Source organism: Macrobrachium rosenbergii, chromosome 48 (assembly GCF_040412425.1).
Source record: "Macrobrachium rosenbergii isolate ZJJX-2024 chromosome 48, ASM4041242v1, whole genome shotgun sequence".
NCBI classification, from domain to species: Eukaryota; Metazoa; Arthropoda; class Malacostraca; order Decapoda; family Palaemonidae; genus Macrobrachium; species Macrobrachium rosenbergii.
The window spans coordinates 8,013,270-8,031,879 of record NC_089788.1 but is presented as its reverse complement, the minus strand read 5'-3'; the positions used below and the strand labels follow the sequence as shown (position 1 = coordinate 8,031,879).

General features: G+C 34.5%; 1 protein-coding gene across 1 annotated transcript in view; it reads left to right on the top strand.

Moving 5' to 3' along the window:
* LOC136831222 (protein-associating with the carboxyl-terminal domain of ezrin) overlaps positions 1–18,209 on the top strand; it is a 28,466-nt gene extending 10,257 nt beyond the window's left edge. Inside the window, exons 3-11 of the mRNA XM_067091240.1 lie at positions 640–828; positions 1,986–2,077; positions 2,600–2,769; positions 3,116–3,302; positions 4,086–4,225; positions 5,147–5,313; positions 8,178–8,327; positions 9,012–9,141; positions 14,126–18,209. Of these exons, the coding sequence (XP_066947341.1) occupies positions 640–828; positions 1,986–2,077; positions 2,600–2,769; positions 3,116–3,302; positions 4,086–4,225; positions 5,147–5,313; positions 8,178–8,327; positions 9,012–9,141; positions 14,126–15,162 (2,262 nt within the window). The 3' untranslated portion in view covers positions 15,163–18,209. The remainder of the gene's footprint in view (positions 1–639; positions 829–1,985; positions 2,078–2,599; positions 2,770–3,115; positions 3,303–4,085; positions 4,226–5,146; positions 5,314–8,177; positions 8,328–9,011; positions 9,142–14,125) is intronic.
* Positions 18,210–18,610: the final 401 nt, after the last annotated feature.

Genomic DNA, 18,610 nt, shown 5'->3' with positions numbered 1-18,610 from the left:
GTTCCTCTTCCATCCTTCTCTTCAGTCACACTACCAGCCACCAATCTCACTTGCAGCTGCAATACCAGCTGCCCCACGTTAGCGCCAAATATTATGTGGCGGTATTCACACCCACAAACAACACAACACGCAACACTCACCCTGATCTTCGGTTGCTGGAGATGGATAAGGTCCACGGTCGCCAATCACAGCACACACCCACGAAACAAAAAAACTTAAACCGACCCTCCACCAACAACGAACCAACAAAAAAAGAAGAGACACATGAACCATTAATGTGGTCCCAAAAAAACAGACGAACTCCCGTTCACTTTCAAGGTTGGACCTCAACTGCCCAAGACTTCCCCAAAAAACGAAAAACTCCCGACAGACCGACAGACAGAGAGACAGCCGTAAAACCAACTCCAACAACCGAACCACTCACAACGACAATTACACACTCTCTCTCTCTCTCTCTCTCACACACAAAACGTTGGGAAATGCTAAATAAAAACAAATTTCTTCATCCCTTTATAATTTAATCATTTTTGTAGTAGGCTGTTTAAACTGCTCTCTGGAGGCATTTTGACAAGTATTTTTAATTTGAAATATTGTAGCCTAATTATGTAGCATTCAAAGTTATATCTTGTTTCTGTACAGGCAAGCCGAGTTTATCGTCACCCTGGACTTCTCAAGTACATTGATGGTGGGATAATTGGGGGAGAAGTTGTAGTGGTCACAGAGAGAGCAGTCCCCTTACTTCATCAGGACTTGGAAATGTTTTCTCCACTTCATATTTCTGCTGGGTTACTGTCAATCATTGAAACACTTGTCTTCCTGCATGACAGGGTAAGTTCAGTGTATTTTAATACGTAGTATTAATTATTAATAGGTTAATTATTAATAGTATGGATTTTAATTCATTGGTCTTGATAAACTACTCATTCCAAATATTATCGTGTTTATAGTTCGACTAGAACTCATCTTTTCCATTGAATTAATGTTTCAGAAATGGAATGTTGTGATTTTTTACAAACGAGGTTCGTCTTCCACCTCTTTTGACTGGGCATGGAACAAAGCTTCATAATAAAAAGATGTTTGTATCTTATCCATATGATGGGGATTCCTCACCCCTCATTTAGAACCTAATGTAAGACTGTTTAAAGCAGTAGTTGCATTATTTATGACTTAATAGTATTGGCATTCATATGAGACAGTGCTTCTACCATAGATAGAGCTCTAAATAGCCATTCTTGTGGGTCATTGCTTTCAAGAGCACCTTGATTGAATGCTATTGCCACTTAGCCTTTTTATACAATTTAGATCTTACAACTCCAAAGGTACTCCACCATGCCATTCACTTCTGGATTATGTAATCCTCTACTTTTGTTTCAGTATCCTTAAGTATTAGTTTGTATATTTTTTAAAAAGATGTCGCCAGCATTATGATAACAGCAAACACCATTTTTGCATAACTAAGTTTGGCTTTGGTGACTATGCCCATCTCAGCTTCTTCACCAAAAGAGAGAATAAAATTTTTTATTATATTCAGAAGATGGCTTTGAGAAATATAGTTTTTATGTTAATCAATATTGTATCCTTATATTTACCAATATTCTTTCCAATTAGAGATCTCTCTTTCTTTCTTCAAGATTCTATGGAAAGTTGTATCATGTTTACATTTTCACTCATTAATGACATTTTCTCAGTTTAATGAGAAATATAGTGTAGTATGGTATCGTTATTTTAATTTTTAAGTATGAATTTAAAGACAAACCCAAATGATTTCATTGATAATCAGAGAGAAAGGGGAGAGGGATTTTGCAACATTTTTCCAACAAAATGGTAGTTAACCAGTCTGATCATGTATGTTGTAGTTTGTATCTGTTAATAAACTCTGTGGATAGAAATGAATGAAGTTTATTGTAAGTGACAATAACATGCTGTTTTGAGAGTACTGTGATTTTAAAACAAATTCTAAATGTGTTGTTCCTTTATTCTTTCAGGCAGGTGTTAGTCACAACAACGTGAGTCCAGCTGGAATTTTCGTCACCTCTGATGGAGCATGGAAACTGTGGGGTCTTGAATACTCATGCAGGTACTTTTGAGTTTTTCATTGTTATATTACTGTTTCTTCAGCTTTTATGGAATGGTCAGGAGAAAGTAAGAAATGTGCTGTTGGTTATGAATAGTTTGGGAGGGGTCTAAACTGCAAAGACTTGAAAATTGTATTACAGTATATGATATCGTACCAAAATTATATTATTTCAAGTGCTACTTTGAGGGTCAAGTCATAATACTGTGAATAATTTGACATTGCATGACTTGGTAACTTTGACTTCTGTTAGTTTATCAGCATAGATTTTGATGTACTTGTGATTAAGTATAGCTTGTGTACAGTATTAATAAATGAATATGAAAGTATTGGGCCGTATATAAAGTAACTTTTAAATTATTCATGACTGAGTTTGTATTTTCACCAGAATCAGTCCAGATTTGATGGCTTCATAAATATGTGTGATATTCATGATTTACTGCATGTTATATATTTGCTACAATTTATATAGGAAAATTTATCTTACCATCCTGTTTACTGCGAACTTTAAAAATTTTGTTGCAGCTTTGGAGAACTGACTCGGGATCACATTGAGCATATAAATAGTTACTGCCATGAAAAGTCTGTTCCACCTGATGATAAGTCTAGAATCTCCCCTTCATACCAACATGCAAGAGATTCATATGCATTTTCTTGCTTAGTAAAAGAAATCTTGACCCCTGACATCGTCACAGGTAAGGATCTGAATAAATCAAAATGCTCACCTCCTATCCCAGCTTTGAATGATTCATTTGCTTAATCATTAAACTCTGAACTTCCTCTACGTATGCACAGCACACAGTTTTTTTTGAGAAGATAGTAAGTTCGCTTGAAAGATGAAATAATTAATTATATTGCTACAGTGTTACTATCTTCTGACATGTGGTACAGTACAAGATATTCACTTGCTGTACATACCTTTGTAGTATACAAAAGATCCACATACATGTATATGCAATGTATATCATATAATTTGTTTTCTTATATGTCATTAGATTTGAAAGGACAAATAAAGCATGTGTTTTTTTTTTATTTTGGCAGAAATAGCTGGTGCAGAAGACTTTTTGAATGTCATTACTGAGAAAGGTTTGAGTAAAGACTGGAGTAAACGGCCTCGCTTGGCAGAACTTGCCAAACATCAAATCTTTAGTCATGATTTCCTCAAAATTCATGACAATTTAAGCAATGTCCTTCTTCTTCATGACCACAAGAGAGAAGAATTCCTCCAGTGAGTAAATGCTGTTCTGTATTTGCATTTGTTTCGTAGTCCTTTTATTAGTTCTTGATTAGAGTAAGTCTTTTCTTTGTGGAAAGTGTTTGAAAGTGAGCAAAAGAGAACTGAATATTTTCATAGTTATTTTCTCAAAAAAATGACTTGCAGTTGAACATATTTCATCAGGTAGTAGGCCACTCACATAAAGAGACAAACAGGATAAGACACTGGAAATTAAAATTATTTTAAGGATTTCCAAAGTAAATATGGAATAAAGTGGGGTCCAAAGAACTTACTCATGAGCTAATAATTGTCACACTGCCTCTAAAAGTCGATAGCCTGAATATATGTCATGCATATCTTTGTTCATTTAGCCAAAGAATGATGTCAGAATTTAGTATCCAATGTATAAGTCTGTCCATTTATTAAAACATATAATGGGATATAGAATAAAGGAAGAAAGTGAAGTTGTGAAAACACGTAGACCTGGTCCAAGTTGCAGGTTGAGGATTTTATGATCATTCATCTTCACCACCACATGTAATCATAACAGTATTGTCAGTGTCTTACAAGCTGGTAGGACTGTAGAGAGGACAGGAAAAGCAAGAGCTATGATGGACTGCTGTAAGTGATCGGAATAGGGTGCACATATTTATCCACTTTTATGCCTCATATCCAAACTCCTAACTTTGCACTACAGTATATCCAGAATTATTAGGAGCACTTATTCTGGATATAATGTAACACAGAGTTTTGCTCCTATTTTATCTACTTATTAGCATACTTCAAATATTTCAGGAATGTTGGAGAGCATTTGAAACAATATCCAGAGGAACTAGTGTCAAGTACTCTGGCTGGTGCTCTCTTAAGCCGACCACTCCTTTTACATCCTGCGGCTGTAACTCATCTCATGCCAATGGTTCTTACACCAAAAACAAGTAAGTTTAATTCATTTTCAAAGGTAAAGGTAACTTCTTGAGATTTTTTGTTACAAGATATTTTCTTAGAGTTGTGTTTGGATTTTTTTTCATGAAAGTAATGTGCCCATCTGTACAGTGATTATTTTGAAGTGCTGTGCAGGTAATTATATAAAGCATGGTAAATGAATTGCAGTATATCAGTGACCTATTTTGATATTGACAAACCCATTATGACTTTTTAGTAACACTTTAGTTGTTCAAATAATTTTGCATAAATGGAAAATAGTTATGAGGTAGTGTATTATACTGTTGAAAGAAATGGAATTCTTGATATGGAACCTTTCAATAAAACTTGAATGGGGGTTGTATAATTGGATGAGAAGTTTCGAAGGAAATGTCAGCAGCAATTGAAGGACTGCTCGGAATGCAGGGCCACCTTCAGGGCACCTAAAGATTGTCATTATCTTTGAGTAATTAAACCATGTCATTGATTATCATTATCAGTAATTGACATCATTAAATAGCCTCAGAGCTAAGGTTCTAAACTTTCTTAGGGTTGGCCAAAAGTGTTTGTTTTGTTGTGTTCATTCATAAAATATATATGGGTTGCCTGACCTAAGTTTAGGTTTGAGTTTGAAGATATACACTCATGCACATTTTCATTAGCTTTTTTTTTAACTTTAGATGTCTATACTTCATTTGTTGTTTGCTCTAAATTACATATTTTCAGTTTCATTTATTGTTATTGGAATATTACGTTCATTTATATTAATTTTTATTTTTACTTTCCTTTTTTTCTTACAAATGGAAATTCTGTTTTATGTTAGCTTGCAAGGGAAGTTTCTAACCTTTCAACTCCTCCCCAAAATATGCTCTGTATACTTGTCATAATTAATATAATTGTTATTAACTGTATTAATTTTTTTTATCTTGTTGCAGATGATGGTACAGGTGGATTGTTTAGTGAAAAGGTATTTGAAAGAGACATTGTACCACAAATAGTTCGCCTCTTCAGTGTGCACGATGCCACAGTACGGAGCATACTTTTATTATACTTGCCGCATTATGTACATCTGATCTCAAAGGATATATTAGCAGATGAAGTTGTAAGTATTGTAGTGCTGAAGTTGTTTATCTAGCTCACAAGGATGATTGTCCTTAAAGTTATTGTGATGTCTTCAGTTTTGCTGCTGATGATTCATAGACTACAGTTTCAAGTTTTCAAGTTCGTAACTTTAGAAGTTTTTGAAGTATGGCTGTCATATTTGAATGGTAGCTTCCTTACTGGAATACCTTTTAGATCCAATCCTTTACATTCGTCACTTTCCCCCTTTGGTGAAGGTCAAGGTTCTACATAAACAACCTTTTTACAAATTTTGAACAACTGTATCATCATTTGACAGCACTTGTGTTAATTCATAATTTGCAAGTTAGTTTTTTGCCCTAGAAAATTGAGTTAGCATGGAAACTGGAACTCTAGGTCATTGTGAAAAATGAAGACTATTGTAAACATTGCATACTAATTATTTTGTATAAATATTTATCAATACTGTATCCTTTTTTATTTAAGCTATTAAAAATTTATCTCAAAACTGAAATTATGCCTTGACAAATAACTGTATTTCTCTTACGGTTTATAAAAGCAGTAGGGAGTCTACAAAACATTATTTGCTTATGGGTATTACGACCTTACTGAATACATTAGAGATGTTTGTCATATCCATTAATGTTTTTTGTCTGTGTTGATCTTCGAACAAAGATTTTACATTTTTTATAATTACAAACTAGATTGTGATATCTGTGCTGTAAAAGTGTTGTAAGTTTGCCATCAGTATGTAAATTTAGTTTCATTAGAGTTAATTACTGCACATATATTTTATTCTTTTTGTGTTTTGAATATTTCACATGAGGACAAACTAAGGAAGTGCTTTCAAACATTTTCTTTAATAAATTAGTAAAACTGTGCAAAATTTTAGCTATTAGCTATCAGTTTAAAATACAGCTGTATTTTAAAACACTAACTGAGAAACTGAGATTATAATATACAGCTATTTTGTCAGTGTTTGCTGCTGCACATGCAGAACAACATAACTAAAAAATTGCTCTTTTTTATCTTTTGTTTCCATGGTTTGATTGAATTGCACCCAGAAAGGTCTTCTTTCATTTATTCAAACCCATGGCCAGCCATGCAAGGGTTATGAATTTAACTTTGTGGTTTTGAGCGAACTACCTAATAATAATTATATGGTAGAAATCCTTGTCTTGTGTTGATAATTCATAAACTGCCAGTCCTAGTTGGTGACAAATAGTTTATGGTAATTTGGCACACGATGTTAGAAGTATCTTTATATGTGCTAGTTGCTTTAAACCATTGTTAATTAATATACTAGGTGTAACACTTTGCACTATTTAAAAGATTATTCTTTCTACAAAGTGGGAAAACTTTTGCTTTATATACAAGGTCTTTGAGTGCAAGCTGGTTTAGTTGTCACGCCTTAACAAGGTTGCAAAAGGTAAGCCTGATGAATTCCTGGGGAGTCCCCTCCACTCACCTGAGTGGCATTCATCCTACGAGGAGGACAGTATGGTATTGCGTCCATGGGCCCATGAATTTGGGGGAATTGTTCTTTCCTTTTTCTTCAGGGGGAGATTCTCTTATTTCCAGGGTCTCTGGAAATGTCAGATCACCTTTTCCCCCTTCTTGTAACCTACAAGGCTTGGACACCTTCTCCTTAGGACCCATGGTGGCTTCTTAATGTGTTGTATAACTGCCCAGGCTGTTTTGACAGGCAAGCATTTTGTCTAAGGTATCACAGTGGACATTGCAGAGGGCATGCCTAGCTTCCCACTGCCTTTTTCCTATGCTGAGGACAGCTTATGGTTAAGTCTTGTTGGATCAGATGAGTTTCCTAACAGAGCTTTGCATCAGCAGGCTAAAAGCTAGAGGACATGACTCCTTCACCCTCCCCTTAAAGGTGGGGAGGAGGGTTGATCTATTAATATCGGAAATTTTTAAAATAATTATACCTACCAAGTAGTTATTATAGTATATCACTTAATATTAACAACCCTTGTTAACTCTTCTTTTAGTCTAGTGTTCACATAAAAATTCTAAACTCTTGCGCATGGCCTTGTCTGCCTTTACATTGGTAAAAGGCTAGGCCATATAGAATGTTACAGGAATCTTTGAGCAGTGTCATTTCCATATCAGCAATCCTTCAGTTGACAATATTTCCCACCTAATGAGTGATTCACCTATATAAAACAAAGATTTTTGTACAGTACAAAACTGCAGTTTTTCACATTCAGATAATTGCATTATTGTTAAACAGAAACGTTTGTCTAAGCAACCTTGCATGTGTCTCAGTAGCCAAAATTAATAAGTGATAGGTTGGTCAGGTGAGTGGCAGGGACTCCTCCTCACACTCACCTTGCATAACACTCTGAACAACCAAATAAACGTGTGCTGGAAGATACTTTTATAAAAGACTAGGGTTTGTATATCCAGGATAATTGCAATTGGTGGTGATATCTAGATTTGTCATAGCATTGAGTACTGAAGGGAATTGTAGATTTTCTTAACCAGATGATTTAACCCAATATAACGTCTGGTTTTTGTGATAGTGCATCAGGAGAGAAAGAGCGAATGTACTATTCTAATTTGTACAGTTTATCACTAATTAAAATTTTAGCCTTCTGTTTGGAATATTGGTTTATTTTCATTAGAAAAATGCATGCATATTAAACTTAAAGTTTGAAAAATTTTGATATTCAAAAGACATTTTTATTTAGGGTCAATTTACCTCCTGATTTAACATAATATGTTCTAACAACTACAATATTGTAAGTGCAAGAAACTTTCGCCTAACACAATTGCAGTTATGTTTTAAAATCTTCCACAAAGGGGTACTAATATTCCTATCACTCACTCATGTGTCTTTGTGTGTTCTAACAAAATGCTTTCATCTAGTTACCTGAACTTCTGCTTGGGATTCGGGATTCAAGTGACACTTTGGTTATGTCAACACTTCATGCACTTGCTCACTTGGTGCCCATCCTTGGGGCTAATACAGTTATTGGAGAAAATCGACAGAATCTCTTCACAACAGCAAAGCCAAAGGTTAGTGCTCGTTTGATTAGTTTTTTTTTTTATAGTAATAGGGCAGTCACGTTTGCATCATGAGTTGGAGAATGGTGTTCTTGGGAAAAAAGCCAACAGTGATGATGATGGTACTAATATTGAAGCTGATTCACTTCCCACATTTATTCATTTTGCTGGACAAGCAAGCTATACATCTTTGCAAGATGTTATGCAATTACTCCTAATTCAGAACTAATTTTTGTATTGACAAAGAAAGGCATTCAAACAAACAGACATTAGTATGACTTTTAGTCATATGTTATCAGAAAAAAGTTGTCCTACATCATTATCTTCCTAATTATCCTCCTACTTTACTTTATGAATTGTATTACTTAAGTTATTTGAACATTGACCTATTTATTATTCAGTAAATATAAGTTTATGTTTGTTTTATTATCAGCATTGAGAAAGAAAATACTTAAAAAGAAACTTGTAAAATATTCGAAGTGCTTAGCTTGGTCTTCAGAGAAGACTTAACTACAATAGAGTTACAGTTTATAGCCTAGTGTATGGTTGTTTGTATGGTATGAACGTCAAGATGAAATAAAGTTAATATTCTCTGTGGAAGGGTTTGGCCACTGTCATGAAAATGAAATGTAAGAAATTAACTTGCGGTTATTCTTTTTTGTATACGTTGGTTTTAATTTTCTCTCTTTTGAACAGGCGACTCCCATTTTACCAGTGAATAAAGTACTGTCACCTCATCAGGTTAACTCAGTCAAACCCAAAATAATACCCAGCAATGGTGAAAATATTAACTTCACCCCATCATCAGATATATCAAAAGAATCAGGTAAAGTAATTCTTGCTTATTTGGTAAATACTGTTTGGGTGTATTTTATGAACTTACATATTCTGCTTTATGTTTTTTAAAGTGTGCATGTTTGCTCATGTTAACATTGCTGTTTTTTAAATTTAATCTTCTTAATACAATAGTTTAGCACTCAGAATTTAGGTACTGGGTATAAGTATTTGGACCAGCATTTGATTCATAGGTTGTTGTCAACATTGAAGCATACAAATGCAGTTGACTTGATGTTACAGTATACGTGTTCAGCACTGTTCACAAACCCTTTCTTGAATGATACATTCAAGTTTTGTAAAGTCGTGTTACATTCAAGTTTTGTAAAGTCGTGTTCTAAGTTATGTCAATACTGCAGTATTACCAGAAATAATTGACTGCATGAATAATTATCTAAATTTTCATTGTAAGTAATACAAAACTTGACAAATTTTGGATTCATAGTTATTGGTCTGTACCTGTACAGATACAGTTCGGGATTTTCAAGTGCAAATGTACTTTCAGGTTGGGGCAAAGTAAATGGTTTCAAATATTAAGCATTGTTCATACATGCACATTAATCATAAATAGTCTCACTGTGGGCACATTTTTCCCAGCCATGTCAGCTTGATAGATCTTGAAAGATGAAAGGTCGTACTCCAGTGTCCTAGGCATTGTCCGACTCATTCCTATTAGAGCAGATGTATACTGCTTTGCTTTCCCAGTATTGCTCTGTTGAATGGTTATTGTGACATGCTATTCATTTTCTGTCATTTATTCATTTAATTTTCTTTTGTGATATGTTTTCTTGTGTTTTGTGCCCTGGTATGTGAATATTATCATCTAATTTTTAGGTGTTTGCCATCTGGGCTGGTGGCTTGCTTACTGCTACTATGTTGGTGTGAGTACTAATTTGTTTGTGCTGTTAGTAAGTTTCATGAATAGATTCTTGTTCATTCTTGTTGGGCTACATTAGTTTTATGAATCATCAGATTTCCTGAGTAATTTTGTAAAATATTGAATTTTACTAACTTTTGTTTCAGTATTACAAATTTCTTAATTGCTATTGTTTAGTATGGTGGGCTTGGTAGGTTACTGAATTCATAAGTGTTCCTTGCTTTATTTATCTTTCTACTCTAGTTTCATTGAATTAGATTTAGTCATTTCTTGCCAGTTCACAGTAACAGTTAACCTTTGGCTCACTTATTTTAGATCTTAGCTTTATATCAGTGTGAATGAATTTGCATCATTAAAGTTTTCAAGATACATTCTAGTACTGGTAGACCTACATTCTAGTACTGGTAGACCTTCACTACTGTTTATCTCCACAATAGCTGTCCACCTCATCATCATTTCAGTGGAACTTTTGATTTTCTAGGCAGTCAACAGTTAGGCTGGGCATCTGAACATTTGGGTACATTTCACACACCAAAGCAAATGTAAACAAGCCTTTATCATATAAAAAACTTTCATAGGCTACTACTTCAGACATATTTATTAGCACTTAAAATTCAACATCTAAAGGAAAATGTTCTATAATGATGAACGAGGATGAAAAAAGCATTTTATTACCGGTGGACAAATCACATCAAAACTGTAAGCTATGTACAGTATTAGGCATTCTTCAAAGTGATAATTAATGTAATCCTTACATAAAGTACAGTGATGGGATGTAAGAAAATGTATGCCCTTTAAAATCACTATAAAAGTGAAATGAACTAAACATATACAGAAATGAATAAAATGGAAGCAGCAATTTATTACAAACACACTGCATCAACAACTATCTTAGTGTAATACTGTACTGTATAAGCTTTTAACATATAAAACACTATGATATGCATTGTAAAATTTCTAACGAAAAAGAAAGTAAGGATTGTAATAATTAATAAGCATCGAAGAAACAAATTTTATTACGAACACTCAAACTGTTTGTTTATGGTAAGTTCCATTTTCAACAGATTAGACTAGACTAGGCTTTGGAGAAATTTTCCAGTCATTGTTTATCCTTTGTCCACATGCTTCCTCTAGCCACCATTAGCATTGCACAGCTATTAGTACAGAACCTATAATTATGACAAAGGTTTCACCAGAACCTAACGTTTTAATGTTTTGAGATGCTTCAAACAAAGGGTGGGGCATCCATCTGATGGACTCTCAGATCAAGTGAGGAGAGATGCATTAGCTGGTTTGACTTGTGGGACTTCTCAGGCTTCCAAGCATTTGTGACTATCTTCTGGTGGTGAAATTCTTCAGGCTTCCAAGCATTTGTGACTATCTTCTGGTGGTGAAATTCTTCACTTTAGCAGAAAAGAATGACATCAGTGCCCAAGTTCATAGCTTGCTGGTAGACACTCTGAGCATGCTGTATCAAATTATTCCTTCAGTGACCCCTCATTTGGACATCTGCAAGGCCCTCTGGCAGGTATGGGGCAGTGCCTTTGCTAGATCTGTTTGTCATGTCATTGAACACCAGACTACCATTTTTACTACCCTCTACAGCTGCACTCAGGAGCTTGGGTGGTGCTTGCCCAGGACCTTCGACAGTCTGCGACAGGTCTTGGTGAAGTTTTAGATTTTAGAAAACTTTTGGCTGCAGTAGTTCCAGGATGTCCGATCTTATTGTAGACAAGCCCAGAACTTTTCCCAATTAACAAGCTCTTCTGAAAGAACCTGACTTCTATCATTTCCTCAGTCATCCAGAGACCATTCATCTTCATATGTGGACGTGATCCAGTTTAGTCTTAATGAGTGGCTTTTCACAGCAGCTATTGCCACCCATTACAGATTCTTTTTCACTTCTCTTTACCTAGTCAAGTGGACATAGTTCTCTACTTAATGCAGTAAATGGGTTACTCATTCATTCAAAAGTTCTGTTCCCATGCTAGCAGACTTCTTCATTTAATAGAGGAAAGTTGAGAAGCTATCCTTCACAATTATTTCTTTGTTCTTTGTCCAACTTGGCTTGTATGTAGACCATTGCAGGAACACTGACATGTTTTATGACTTTGTCCAGTTTATTTCTGGACTAAAGTTAAACCTCCACATTGGGACTTTATTTAAGCATTAAGATGCTTCATGAGACCCCTTAATGATCAGTGTGCAGACACCTCCTCACTTGGAAGAGATGTGTCAGCATGTCACTAAACTGCATGTCTTATTAGGTGAAATTCCTTATTTCAGTTGTTGGTCTTCTGTCAGTTGTCAGCCTTATACAGTATTTGTCTCAGTATCCATAGTATTCCTGCCTTATTTGTCTCTTCTGATGAACATAATCTTCTGTTTCCTGTTAGGCCATCAGTGCCTATCTCCAGTGGATCCAGCTTTCAGACCGCCTTGTTAACATTTTATACTGGTCAAAAGAATCTTCCAGACTGAAAAAATGCAATTTCATTGTTGGCTTCTGGGGGTTATTGAATCCACAGGCTTACTTAGACATTCACAGGAGGACCACCATTGAAAGATCAAAGCTCAAGAGGTTTGAGCTTTTTAATTTTTCCTGGCTTTCAAGTTAAATTTTAAGTTCTCAGGTATCTTTAGAAAAGGCACTTGGCACTGGCAGAACATCTGTAGAATATTTGATTCAAATGATGTTACACACATCTTTTGGTATTTATTTATTGCAGTGGGTCTTTTTCTATAAATTTGGAGGGATGTATGGCCAGCCATCTTCATCATGATGTGCAGCCAAGTACACATGGAGGTTTGTGTTTTTTGGACTACCTGCAGCCACACCTTGTTTGCTTAATGAGTGTCATGTCTGCAATTTCTGACTTTCATTACAAACCCATTCCTTCAAGGAAGCTTCTTTTGCACTACTATTGCTCTACATCCAGACCTTTTGGGCAGTAGATAGAATTCTTGCAATAAGGTCTTCTCTTTGAATGCTTCTTTGTCGTTGTCCTCCATCCTGAATTGCAATTTGGGTTGTTTATGATTAACGGATTTGCATGAACAAACAATATACAATAAAACACTTGCATTCAAACCCATTAATCGTGAAGTTTTATTGCCCTCCTTTCTTCACACTTTTCTTGATAATTTGAGGTTGGCACAGAGGAATGAGCAGGGCACCTGTGACACTTGAGCATTGGGATGCTCAGTGGGGGTCTTTTTGTCTTCAAGATTTAGTAAGTTGATGTGGCTGCAAAACAATTGCATGGAAAGATTATTTATGATTAATGGGTTTGTAGAAAAACATGTTTTATGGTAAAAACATTGTACTACCTCTATTATATCATGTAACCAGTTAGGTCTTTTAACATTTAACCAATTAGATATTTTAATCTTGGTGCATTAGTATTATTGTAACAGCTAGGTTCAGAAGGTGGAGATTTAGAATGAATAATTTTCTTTAATCCATATTAAGGAAATTGTTTATCATTTACAAAATGGTCTTATTATTACTAAATTTATTATGTATGGCTTTGCGATTTCTTGGAATGAAAGTGGTCGTTGAACAGGAATAAATTAATTTAAAGATATCACTCAATACTTTACTCCAAAATCGATGCAGTAACTCTCCATTTCATTCTGCTTTTGACTCCCCACGTAGGTATCATCTCTCATTTACAGCTGGATGAACCACAAGTAGAAATTAAAACCCAGACCTAGCAAATTTCAGCTCACTACCAGTTTCCTTGTTAAATGTTTTCCTTACCCTGTCACTTAGCCAAACATCTCAGATACAGTAGTCTTTCTATTTTATTAGACATGAACTGTGAGGGGATGCAATTGAAAAGCTGTAATTTTTTCCTTATCCTCTTTCACAGCATTGTATAAAGTAATGAAAGTTTCTTTGCGGCATTCCTTTGACATAGGTGCATTGCTTTCTGCCTTTTACTTAAATTCATTCTTGGTCGCATACAGATTCCAGAAGAAATCCCCGTGCCTGCCCTAGGAGTCTAGAAGTGGGATTCATTGGTCTGGTTTAACTATAATACTAGTAATAATCTGGTTCATGTTATCATTTACTTATGCTTATTTTATTTGACAGAACCTCCACCACCTCCCCCGAGGTCTATATCTCTACCACCAGAATCTGTCTCTCAGGACGGTACACCTGAGATAACTTCACTGGATAATTTATCATTAGATAGTTTGCTCATGTCTCAGATACCTGAGAGAAGTTCACCAGATGGAGGGGAAGATAGTGGTAGTCCAACAATTTTACCCGGAGTGCCAGGAGGGGTTAATTGTAGCGACAATGAAGCTTGGTCTGACTGGGAAGAAATGCAGGATAATACGCCGTCAGAGGATTTTTCAAATGTTTTACTATCACTTAACCAGGATCATTTGAAAGAGGATTTCCTTTCAAAGGACAATTTGAAAGGAACAAGTGTGCAGAAGATGAAGGGAGTTTCATTTAAAGATGGTGTTAATAAAAATGGTGATACCAGTGATAAAAGCATTCACAACTCTTTCATGAGAAAGGAAAGTGATCTCAGTACTAATAAAGTTCCAAAACAAAGCTCAGGAATGAAACTGACTGGCTTACAGTTTAAGGAGGGTCCTGAAAATATATCTTTGAAGAAGCAGAAGAATCTAAATCTTGGAGAAGAGTATGATGTTTTGGCGATTAAAGTGAAAAAGAAACATGATGAGGAACTAGATCTCTTTGCTGACATAGTACCAAAGTTTAGTACAAAAAAATATGACCTTGAAACAATGTTGATTGAGGCAAAGTCAAAATCTCAGTCATTACAGAAAGAAAGGTCACCGTCTGTATCTGAGACATTAGCTGGACTGGATATTAGTGGTGCTGAAATTGGAGAAGCCTGGGAGGAGGATAGTTGGGGAGATCAGATTGATTTTACCGTTGATTCACCTGTAATGGCTAGGAGTGATGTGTTTTCCAAGACTAAATCTGAAGCAGGTGCATCTTTGGACACTTCTGGGGCATCTTATGATGAATACAATGGAAAAATCAAGGAACTGGAAAAGTTTACATTTCAAAAACCATTGTTAAAAAATAATATTGTGACTAACAGTGAAGAAAAAGATGAATGGGATAATTGGGGTGATGAATTTTAAAATTTTAATTTTTGACATTACAACAGAATTGCTGTTAAGATAGTATACAGTCTGTGTAAATATAACATTTTTCATTCAATAGTTGCAAGTTAGGTCTGAAGCATTATTTTTTATGCCGTTTTTACATTCCTTGTATTTTTTTTTTGGTAATGGTGAAAACAATTGCTAGTGTGTCATGTTTAGTTGTTTTGACCTTTATAGTACTAGTCGTTATTTTTAGTGGGACCTGAATGGACTAATGTTAGTTTGTTGAGTAGTAGCAATATGTTTTTTTTTTTCTTAATGGTCATCGGATATGAATTGGTACCAAACTTTTCATGGTAAAGATAGCAACTTATAGTTCCCCATTTTAAGTGGATTTTTTAAAAGTTAGAAGCTATTAAGAGGTATTTAAATCCAGCACTAGGAATTACTGAAGTGGGTTTTTACCAGTCACGCAATATACTTAGTATTCTGAAATTGTCAGTAATAATGTAGGTCATGTAGAATTTGTGTCGCCCACATAACAAGCAGTGTTAGCATTTAAAATTCATAAGAAATTAGGTAGCTTTAATTCTTTTAAGCTCCACTATCTACAAAAGTATCATAAAAGAGTAAATAGGTTTGTGGCTGTGATCTTTCAAGTGACTTTTATTCTCTGAATAATTTTTGTATAAATAAGCTTAAATGAATGAACTTTTCTTTATAAGTAAAACTTTTATCTGGTCACAGACTAAAATATTTTATTCACTGGTGTCAGCGGACTTTGTTAGGATATGCAATTTCTGTAGTCTCAAAATAATTTTGCTAACATGTGTCAACTCAACTTAGATCTTACAGGAAGAGAAGAGCTTAGGTGTAAATAAAAATAAAAGTGGTATGTGGGCTACTTTATGATGTACTCTTAAAAAAGAATTGTTACAAGATATTGTAGAAGCCTTGCTTTTTGTTTGAGGGAAGTTATCAGTTCACAGTACAGAAAACCAGGCCGAGAGAATAGCTGCATTATATTTGCAAAATGGTCTTATCGTCATCCCCGAGTTTCTTCACATTTCTGTTGACCAAAATCAAACAACTCAATATTTCATTCTGAAAGTGATTTTGTACATCCCAGATACTGTATATATACTGTACAGTAAAAGGTTGAGCAAAGAAAACTAATACAGTATAGTAAGAAATAATTGTGATTAAAAAAAATATGCTACTCATTTGCATTATAGTCTCCTGTCTTTTATGAGACAGTGCATAAAGTATACTATAGGTTTGTACATATTTGCAAGTGAAACTAAAATTAATATGCACTACAGGTGAGCACACAACAGACTGTATGTTAAAACACTTCACAAAAACTCTCTGTAATGTACAGTATATGGAAATTTACTATCAGGAATAATGATTACAACTTGAAAATACTCTTTAGTGGTCTGTTATGTATCAAGCATATACTGTACTCTGGTTAAACTAATGAATTTAATTATCAAAATTATTAACAGTTTAGTCATCTGGACATTTGACTACTACAGAATTAAGCCTCTACATTTGGTGGCTTTGTAAAGTACATAATATTGAATTTCATGTTTGCATGTACTGAATGCATAATCCTGAAGTCACATAAAAACATTATATGTCGTAGAATTTAAAATCACGTCCCCTAACGGTGAAACTTCCAATGACCTTGTTCCTCGACAGTAAATTTTGTGTTTAAGTGTACTGTGTATTCATAATGTACTTTCAGCTACATCGGACAACTAAACTTTTGTGCATTGTGTTTGTGTGCACTAATCAAATTTTTAGGAACTTATTTTATCAACAATGCCTGTGATGTTTAGATAAATGAATCAAATTCGTATAGGCCAGTGCTATATAAAATTGAACTGAGTGAATACAGTGAAAATTTTCTGTATATAAATTTGTGCAATAAATGGGGCTTGAAAATTACTGCAACTTTCAGGTATGTAAAAGAATCAATTTCTTATATATATGTACCATTTTAGATTATACTTATGTGTAGTTCCTGCATGCACTATTTGAATTAATGAACTAAGGAAAACATGCAAGTTGTTCAACTTAATTCACATGAGGAATTAATTTGTAACTGTCAAAAAGAAGAATTTCACCCATGACAATGATGGAAAAAGATATAAATTTTCACCATGTTACAAAATTGCTTAGTAACTTTTTAATGTGTTATGTACATAATCTGCTATTTTATGATGTCCTGGTTGTATGGTTGTGATCTATAGATCTTGTCTCCTCCCACCTTTTTTTCATTTTTAAATGGCCAATGATATTGTTGAAACATGAAGGTTTGGAGGTCTAAAATTTGTTGTCAAGTATTCTGTAAATATACCATTTAATAATTGTGTGATATATGTAGAATATTCATTGTGTAAATATATAAGGAATGATGGTACTTCCTGGGATAAGTGTTATTGAAGTTTGCCTTTTTAAAAGCTATAAATTAGACGTCATCTGCTCGTAGTTCAGGTCTTGATCAGAATTGAGGCATTTCAGTACAGTATTCAAACAAGCATCCAGAATGTAAATATATTTTTATTTTGGAATTGTCTCATTCTTGGTACAGTAGTTTAAAGCTACACGTGTTTTGTATTAAACTTCATTTTCATCTAATGAGATGGTTGAATGTTAGCAATTATTTGTTCTCTTTTTATTTCCATGTAGATTTATCTAGTCATTTTGATTAGGCAAATACCGTTTTAGACTGTGGTTACCATTATACACTTTAGTGCAATGCCTCCTCTCTTTAAGTTTGTAAGGAACAATGCACCTTATACCATAGTTTATTCTTTAAAAAAATGGCTACTGGTTAAATATGTATACCAGAACATTTTATACGGATTATTGCATCACTTATAAAAGCCATGTAGGTGTTGCTTCTTCCATCCATATTAAAAATAATATGTTATTGGTGAAGAATTTTTATTTGGTGCTGAAACAGTGGAAACAATTTAGAATTTTAACAATTACTGTACAGAATCCGCACAAATTTAAATGTTTAAAAAATGATCCTTTAACATCACTCATTGTTTGAATAAAAAATGCTTTATGTTGTGCTTTTGTTTAAACATTTCAATTTAAGGTTTTTGAAAAAGGCTCTAAGTCCTTGAAAGTCATCTGTGCACAGGTGACAGAATTAATTGTAATAGTGGATAAGAAATTCTCTTTTAAATAAAGGGGATTAAATAACTGAGTTGGTTCACTTTTAGGTGTTAAGAAATAGACTGAAGTTGACATGTGAGGTATACTTACCAGGGTATAGGAGGCTGAATGCTTATTATAAGTGCTTGGACTACCGAAAGGTTCCTCATCCACTGCAGAAGTAATGAGGAACATTGGCTGTTTTTTCTGCCCCTTCAATTACTGTACCAGCTCTGCTTGGAGTGACACTGATGGCTAGTTGCAGTCCTACAAGATCTCCACTTTGCTGAAAAAACACCTTGTGGCTACT